Source organism: Saccostrea cucullata, unplaced genomic scaffold (assembly GCF_032062105.1).
Source record: "Saccostrea cucullata isolate Sc308-1 unplaced genomic scaffold, CSIRO_AGI_Scuc_v1 ctg12812, whole genome shotgun sequence".
Taxonomy (NCBI): domain Eukaryota; kingdom Metazoa; phylum Mollusca; class Bivalvia; order Ostreida; family Ostreidae; genus Saccostrea; species Saccostrea cuccullata.
The window spans coordinates 7,501-16,674 of NW_026921304.1; the positions used below are offsets into that span (position 1 = coordinate 7,501).

The 9,174-nt window shown below is 34.9% G+C and overlaps 1 protein-coding gene across 1 annotated transcript in view; it reads right to left on the reverse strand.

Moving 5' to 3' along the window:
• The window catches only part of LOC134259679 (RNA-binding protein 26-like), a gene marked incomplete at its 3' end in the record, with an annotated part of 16,232 nt that extends 7,420 nt beyond the window's left edge, over nucleotides 1-8,812 (reverse strand). Inside the window, exons 1-8 of the mRNA XM_062742275.1 lie at nucleotides 8,658-8,812; nucleotides 5,104-5,222; nucleotides 4,513-4,685; nucleotides 2,854-2,936; nucleotides 2,297-2,529; nucleotides 569-772; nucleotides 310-411; nucleotides 107-217 (exon numbers count right to left, since the gene is read on the reverse strand). Coding sequence (XP_062598259.1) covers nucleotides 107-217; nucleotides 310-411; nucleotides 569-772; nucleotides 2,297-2,529; nucleotides 2,854-2,936; nucleotides 4,513-4,685; nucleotides 5,104-5,222; nucleotides 8,658-8,716 — 1,084 coding nt within the window. The remainder of the gene's footprint in view (nucleotides 1-106; nucleotides 218-309; nucleotides 412-568; nucleotides 773-2,296; nucleotides 2,530-2,853; nucleotides 2,937-4,512; nucleotides 4,686-5,103; nucleotides 5,223-8,657) is intronic.
• Between the last annotated feature and the right edge of the window lie 362 nt (nucleotides 8,813-9,174).

Below are 9,174 nucleotides of genomic sequence, written 5' to 3' on the forward strand. Positions count from 1 at the left end.
GGCTATAATGAAAAAAAAAACTTCAAAATATTTAGAATTGTTTACACTGAAAGACCAAAGCATTCAACTATATACAATTCCTATTTTATAAGTTCTCTTAGTTTACCTGGACGAGGAGGCATAGGTAGGGGGCCTCCAAGTGTTGGGGGTGGTGGTCTATTTACAAATCCTGGCCCCGGCATTCTTGGAGGACCATTAGAAGGGATCACCGGAGGTCCTAACAAATAACAGTGGTTACAAATTTCAAACAATCATGAATATTTGTTCATTCTTCAGATAAAAGTTTATGTATCTTTAACACTTTGTTACCTGGGACATAAGGTGGGGGAGGAATGCTGACATCTTCTACAATAACCGGATCCAGGCCATGATCGTAGGGGCAAAGGTCACCGCGCATACAAAATCCCTTCTCTGAATGGAAAACAAACATCAAAAATATACTAACCATGATAAAACATGAAACATACAGGAAAGTTTTGCATAGCAAATTCTCTAAGAATGCTGATTTCCATTCTTCTTCCAATTATTCACATCCATTAAACATGATACTGTATAAAGATATGCATACCATCATAATCTTTACATCTCTGTCTTGAGGGGGCGGGCACTGCTGGCAGGCCCTGGGGGTGAGACTCTGAGGGGTACCCCCCTTCTACCCTGGGGACGGAGTACACAGCGCTTCCTACGGTAGGAATGGAAGAGGTGGCGTCATACTTTCCATTATCAAGTGTAGGGGTAGAGCCTCGACTATCAGACTGTTGTTTGCTGTATACTGAAAACAAGAATATTAAGTTTTGACATATTTTCCTAATTCTTTTTTATCAAAATATTTGCTCATTTACATCTATCAAATCAAATTATCTACATACCAATACTACTAACTTTTTATGACAGTCACAAAAAAGTCACATAGAAGACAAAGATTTCTTCAGACTGGCAAACTTTCAACTACATGTATCTTTTATCAATATCTAGAGCTTTTTACCCGAGACAGGCAAAGGCATGTTATGAATTACCAAAATCTAAAACCATTACAACTGAAACAGTGTTTTCATAGATATGACTAAGAAAACTGACCAGTCAGCAAGGGCCCCGCCATGGGGTGGAATTTAAGAATGCAGCTTCGGAATGATAAAAAATATATGAAGAAATAAGTAACAGCAATATTCTTAAAATTTTCAACATAATTCCTGAATATCCAAAAACCTGTAAATAATATCCTTGTATATTTATATTAGGCAGTAAAGAACAACCTAACATTGAATGTACAATATATAAACAATAATGAAGTTTGTGTTAGTGTTATATAAAATGCCAGTCTTCAATGAGTGCAAATACATGTATCATGAAGGCTTGACCTTAACTTTAAAACAAACAGCAGTTGCAGACAAAGGTTTTCATTAATTTCAAAATGACAGATAAAGATAAGCCTTCTAAATTTTCTTCAGCAGGCTAGATAATTAATCCCAAGGGATTAATTGTACCTCTCTCATCATTTTCTTCTAAAGTCACAATAAGAAATTTGTCAGTATTAATATTAGAATAGAGTTTTTTATCCAACTACCTTAAAAATTAATATTATTCTTGAATTTACATAAAGGAAAAAAAGTAAAAATAAAAGATATGTCTTCTTTAATCTATTTCTTGTTTTTAGAATTCAATGAAATCATAACTCATTGTGTAGGATATTTTAACAGGAAATAAATTATAAACATTTATATCTAAATCCACATTTCAGAGTGTTCATAGCATTCCAAATTGACTGAACTTCAAAACAAACTTCATTTGCAGACAGAGGTGATAATTAATCCCAATGTGACAGATAAAGATAATGCTTTGGATTTTCTTCAGGAGGAAGCTTAATTAATCCCAAGGGACTCATAGCAGCATTCAGTTTACAATGGAAACATCTTCTGTAATCAGCAGTTATCTCTCTTTGCCAAAGCATTCTTATATAAAGTTAAGGAATATACCCCACCACCCCAGCTCCAAACCAGGGGACATAGAGAAACAAACTTAGCAACAAAATTTGTCTTTCTGCCTATTGAACTACCATACCAAATTTGATCATCATTGGGCAACCATAAAAAAAGTTATTAGGAAAAAACAGAAATTTTGTGGACGGAAGAATGACAGACGGACAGACAGAGTGATTACTATAGGGCACCCGCAAATTCTTGCGGGGCCCTAATAAGGGGCTCATTGCAACCTCACCTTGTACTTTAATAAAGTCACATAAGATATAAATGCAAATTAATGATAACAATTTTTTTTTTTAAATTGGAAAACAAATTACCTCTTCTTTCTCTTGACCGTGACCTTGACCTAGATTTACTCCATGACCTAGGTCCAGACCTGGATCTTGATCTTGACCTACTCCATGACCTTGAGCGTCCTCTTTCGCGGGGACTCCTGGACCTGCCCCGAGTCCTCCGTGGACTTCTGGGACTGTAGGACCGTGATCTTCTTCTGTAACTCCTCCTCTCATCAGACAGTCTTCTGTCATCGTGCCTCCTCTTCCTGTCATCACTGGAAATAAAACATCAGCAGGTGGTGAGGAAGTCAGTTCTCACAGTTCTATAACATGCTGCTGTGTAGGAGTGACAAATGATTCATATTGAAAACAAATACATGTACATGTACATTTGCAAACACAGGATAAAGTTTTTAATCAGAACAAGGCACTTCAATGTCTTGTTCTTATAAGCTAAAATTCAGTGGTAAAAGTCACGTTTGAATGACTTTTAAAATAAAAAGCATGCAATCAAGCATACAACTTTCAATGAGGATAAGAAAAACACTTATTACTACCTGCAAACTATGAAGAAGATAAACTAGCGTGGTGACACTTACATATCCCTGCGTCTTTCTCTGGGACTAGGGCTCCTTGAGCCATGTCTTCTGTCTTCTCTCTTCCCTTCTCTGCCCTTCTCACTCTGTAACATACAAGAGATGTTTGTAAAACACTTATGCCCCCTTCCCCCCAAACTGGAATTTTTTAAAGTCCAAAAGGGCATAACTCTGTCAAAAATAGTGCGATCATACCTAGCTGCCCTCTCCGATTTTTTTTATCTGATATTTTCTGGAGAGGGCTACAATTCCAAAGTATATCCGTTAATGGTGCAAAAATATTTTTTAAATACGGGTGACTGCAGGTCGAATAAATTGTGTTTACATTCAACTTACTTCTAATAAGATGAAATTTTTATTCACTGTCGACATCATAGCTCGTTAAACGCGAAAACCATGTAAAATAAATCTGTGTATTTACTTCTCGCTTTACTCAGCTGCCATGACAGTTCATGCCTGACGTACCGAGACTTGCGCTTGAAATTTAGAATAACTCAATTAAGCAAATGTTTATAAATAATTGTAATGAATAGTAACATTAAACATCGATAAATAAAATCATTCCATGTGTCATTTTATCGTAAACAGCAATATTTAGGCTTAAAATAAGGTAATTCCAAAGAAATCTGCTCCCTATAGATCCTTAATCTCATTGGCTGTGCCAGTAAACATGGCGGATAAATTTAAGTTGTGATGTTGATATACAACAAAAATACTGATACATGGATTGTTCTGTATATTTTTGGATCAATTTATGTCTGGGATAACTACATTTTGGAAGTCCAGGTAAGACATATAAATAAAATAGCCATTTACTAAAAATTTGAGCCGAAATCCATGCGGGAGCGAATCGCTCCCGCTTTTACCATTACGGAGTTCCTAAGGCCCTCTCCCCCCAAAAAAAAAAAAAAAGGGAGAGGGTTACATTATTGCAGCTAGATCATACCCAAAACAAAACTTGACCTAGATAGTCATCTGATATATCTGTATACTAAATTTCATTTCAGTATGTGCAACCTCTGCAAAGAAAATGAACAGGAAACTGCAAATAATTGGAATTTTTCTAAGTCCAAGTGGCATAACTCTGTTAAAAATGGTGCAATCATACCCAAAACAGAACTTGACCTAGATATTCATCTGATATATCTGTATACCAAATTTCATTTCAATATGTGCAACCTCTGCAAAGAAAAAGAATGGAAACTGCAAATAACTGAAATTTTTCTAAGTCCAAGGGGCATAACTCTGTCAAAAATGGCGCGATCATGCCCAAAACAAAACTTGGCCTAGATATATACACCTGATATATCTGTATACCAAATTTCATTTCAGTATGTGCAACGGTTGTGAAGAAAATGAACGGAAACTAAATGGTCCGACAGACAGACAGACAGCAGCAAAGCAATATGCCCTCCCTTCTTCGAAGGGGGACATAAAAAAAAACAGTTCAGACACATGTGATTTAACATAAAAACAACAACATCTAAAGGTGATTTATGAAAGAAAAATTTAACACAATGGGCAGAGGTCATTATTACATGGTTCCATGTGCATGTACCAGTATATGTTTCTTTTATCAAACCAAACAAAGAAAAAGTTGAAAGACATAGTACTATAGGAAACACTCTAAATGCAGAACTCATAATAATCCTTGTGGCTTACTTTAGCCTTCTTTGAGTCTGTTGAATCTTTCCTGCTGTCCCCTTTACTGGGGAGGGACACGTCTGACTTGCCGTCATCCACAGCTTGTGTCTTGGTCGAGGAATCTGGCGCATGTTTCATGTATTCTTTTGTTGTCAATGCTTCAAACAATGTATCCACAAAACCCTTGGTTTCTATAACAAAAGTTTAATAAACAACCATTGTAAAATAAGCTCATCTCAATTTTTACGAGGTGAGCTAAAAAAAAGCAATATATCATTTTGATATTAAATGCAAGCAGAATAGTAAAGTTCTTCTTCATTGAACTGTCTAAAATTTATCAATAGAACCAATTACATACAGGTATGCATCTACATAGCTTAATTTCATTTAAAGATCTTGATGATAAGATTCTTAGTCTAAAAAACATTAACCTTAATGGTCTACATCAGATGAGCCTAAATGATTATTGAGTTAAATTTAACAATACTCTAAATCATTGCTATTTGAACTTTAACTTTCATTAATCACACTTCACAACTTCAACACATCTGACATTTTCAGACTTACTTCCTTAATGATCAGACTTACTTCCTTAATGATCAGACTTACTTCCTTGAAGAAAGACATCCAGCTGGTCGATGCATACTTCCTTTAAGTCCCTGTCTACTTTGTCTTTTTTAACCAAGGCCAGAACATATTTAGCAAGAGAAGCAGGGTCTGCATCGCTTCTACAAAACAAGGATTCACAATTCATTAGTACATCAGTTTATAGGCAACATTATTTGAATCATACAGAAACTTCAGAATTAATTCTGCTCTTCCAGTCAAATCTAAACAGCAAAAGAATGGAAATAATTTATTTTCTTTAAAATAATCTATCATTTATTATTATTTCTAGAGTTCTGTATGAAAAGAAGACGAAATGCATCTATCCAATACTTTTTATTATTTATATATAGGGATGTGCGATTTTATCGGTATACCGGTATATCGCGATTTTTTGTTGCGTGATACGTATCGTGATATGGAGACCTAAATACCGGTCTTTAGGTACATATTATAAAGTCCAGAAATTATTCATTTATCTGTTCAATCTTTTAAATTACAATTACAGAAAGTATAAAAAATGTTGTAAAAAGTGAAAAGAACGGCATCTTACCGTCCAAACATAATTGATTTTATATACATAACAATTTCAAGAGAGTAAAATTTTGTTTTTCTAGCATATTTTTTAGAAAAATAATGACTTTTCATATAAAATCATTCTAAAAACTGCTTTTAAAAACATCATGATATTATCGTGATATTGCAGTGATTGGGATAAGGTAAGGAGTAAATGTGACAATGGCACACTCAAAGTCAGTGTCAATGTGACATTTCAAAATTCAATGTGCCAAACAGACTTTGTAATGGGACATTTTCTAGGTATAAACTTGCAATTGATTAGTTGCTGTTAGAATTTCAGTTGACTTTACTTACATGTAATTGAAATTGTCAAATTATTGAATAACGACATTAAAAGATACAAAATAACACTTTTTGTGCAAAAAGAATTAAGTACCGCGATAAAATGAGATACCAGTATATATTTAAATTCACAAGTGTCAGAAAATAAACACTGCAAATTAATTTCATTTTTTTATTTTTTGTCTCCGGTGTTTGACATCTTTAAAATGAATGAAAGCCTGGTTTAGATCTATACTGCTTCCCTCCAATTCATGTTAAATTTTCGTTTTGGTTTTCCTTCGGGCCGAGATTACATCAGTCTTACCGCAAGATTCATCTCCATTCGTTCTGTCAGCATGTTATACTTCTTCCGAGTCATTTCCTACCGTCTTTTTACATGAATTCTGTTTGCTAGGATTGTTAAAGAAATTAAGAAAAGTCTGCCCTTAATCGGTACGAAGTATTTTTCGTCTGTTTGAATCATACAGAAACTTCAGGCAGCATGCTGACACCAGTTAATTCATGCGCGTTAGCCAATCAGAAAACACGTAACTTTTTGATTAGATACTGGAGAAAAGAAAGTCATAAGAACGCTTTAACTGTACGACATTAAATGCTCTTTTTTCAAGCGTAAATTGACAGCGATTGTTGTGAGAAAGATTACAAGCACTTGGGGGAAAGCTCAAAGTTTAAAAGTATGTAGTGCATGATTATATATGCGCCACGATGGCGCAGCGATTGCAATTTTAATGCGACATTTTAAAATTTAATGCGACTATGGCGCAGGGCGCGTGCTTATCCCAATCACTGATATTGTGGGAAAAAATCGTGATATATCGCGATACGAAATTTTTGGCGATACCCATCCCTATTTACATATCATTTGACCATGTTGACGCAAACCATATCATCATGTTTGTACTTCCCTTCAAGCAATTTCTGAACTTGTTTCACAATGTCTTTCTAAGTTTTGAGTTGATTTAACATGTACATCTAAATCTCCTATACATCTTAATTCGATGATTATGTCAGTTTTCTCGTTTTGCTCAAATCATTGTCAAATGTTTGTGAAATCTACTGCATTTGCAAAAACTGAATACTAAAAAGAATTAACTTTCCATTTGGTATCCTTTGTATTGTTCATAGTTAATGAAATCACTCATGTTTATTTTGCAACATTGCCAATACATGTAAGGAATTCCATTGTTAAACCGGGTCCGTACTGGGCAAAGGGCACTATCATTTTAACAATACTGAACATGATTCTTTCTATCACACCTATGATGTTTTTATCCCCCTTTTAGTCCGGTTTTTATCCTAAAACGTTTAAACCCAGTGTTTTCCCTTTATTTCAAAGAAAAGGGTTAGAGATCAGTTGTAACAGGCTAGGGGCTGAGGTTTATGAACAAAATCTTTGTGGACCTTACTACAACGTTTTCTTTCAAAGCAGCATTTTTGTGAACCCCATTACAAAGGCAATCGCATTAGAGAATGCACATTGAACTCAGCCTAACAGAGATGATCATAGTATATCGCGATAAATTGAGGAATTTGTTTTAGTTTCAGCGGTTTTTTTCCCTGATATAACTGGTACCGATAAACGGCACCATTCCCAATGCCAGAAACATTCATTTTTCCCAATTTTGTGACTAAAATCTCCCAATTCAACTGTGAAGCAATAGACTACGACGACATCGTATTTCTTTTTAAATAAAACATTGTACAAGTTGACTTGTTTCACTTCCGTTTAACAGGTCCAGCACAATACCCTGATAAAGGTATATAGCTTGATAAAGCTATATAGCTTTATCAAGGTATTACAAATACCTTGATCAAGGTATTTTATGTAATGAAAATTCAAAAAAATTCTTTAAAAATTAAATACTGAAAATCGAGTTCTGAGATTTTGTCAGTGTGTCTACACGTACATGAAAAACACTCCGGTATCAAAAAGACAGCATAAAAAAACGTCTCCTCACACAACATGATTTTATACTGATTTCTTTGAGTTTGAGTACTTTAAATGCATGGGTAAATTTACTGACAACAACACAGAACTCAACTTTCAGTATTTAAATTTTTAAGATTTTTTTTGAATTTTCATTACATAAAATACCTTGATCAAGGTATCTGTAATACCTTGATAAAGCTATATAGCTTTATCAAGCTATGTACCTTTATCATGTTTATCAGGGTATTGTGCTGGACCTGCTTAAATTGAAAGTAGAAAAAGTAATAATTTGGCGGGACCTGTGGTGTAAACAGTGTAGTGTCGTACATTTTGACGAATTGAAAGCATGAAAATGTGAAAACATGGGACACTGATATAAAAACAATAAGTACTTGTTGCTTATTCTTTAAAACACGGAATAATAGGTAATTAAGTTGGAATAAACGCAAAATATGTTTCATTTGATTAAATAAGAGAAAATTGTTCTTTTGATCTTCAATCTTCGATGTTATTTTTCCCAATTGAACCGGTACCGTACCCTTTCCCAACGGGTGGAAAAAAATCGCCGAGTTTGGTATGAGGAAATTCGAGCAATATTCGTTTTACATCATTGAAAACTGTATTTGCAGTTTTATTTTCAAACTATTCGTGAATTTATAATGACATACAAAAATAAAATGGTAACATCTCCATCTACACTGCTTGTATATCACCACATATTGCGTATTCCACTTGCATCAATATCTGAGCCAGCCAGTAAACTTACATTGGAGATAGAGTCTTGGTCAGCCATATTTTCAGAGCTTCAACGTTTTCTATGAGCATTCTGTCAAAATACTTTGATGCACAATATGAATATTAGACAATTGTTCCCAAAAAGCGATCGCCTTCCAAAATATTTCTACCAAGTATCCTCCGATTATTATGCACTGACTGTCGGCAACTGGACTCGTGCCACTTTCGTTTGAAATAAATATGGCGTTCAAATTCTCGTGAAATGCCGCGAGACTTACTACTGTCGGGGTAGGCGACTAACTGACTATGCCTATACTCAAGAAAAATATTCAAATTTTTATTAATTTTAAAAGGCTCCGTCCAATAAACATGATATACAAAACACAAAAATAACTAGCTAACTGGGGTTGGTGGTGGATCAATAATCATGATAATTAAAGGCGGATCCAGCACCGCCCACGAGGACGAGGTGCACATACACACACCCCATACTAACCAGTGGCGGATTTAAGGGGGGGGGCACCCGGCGCGATCTACTTGGTAGACCT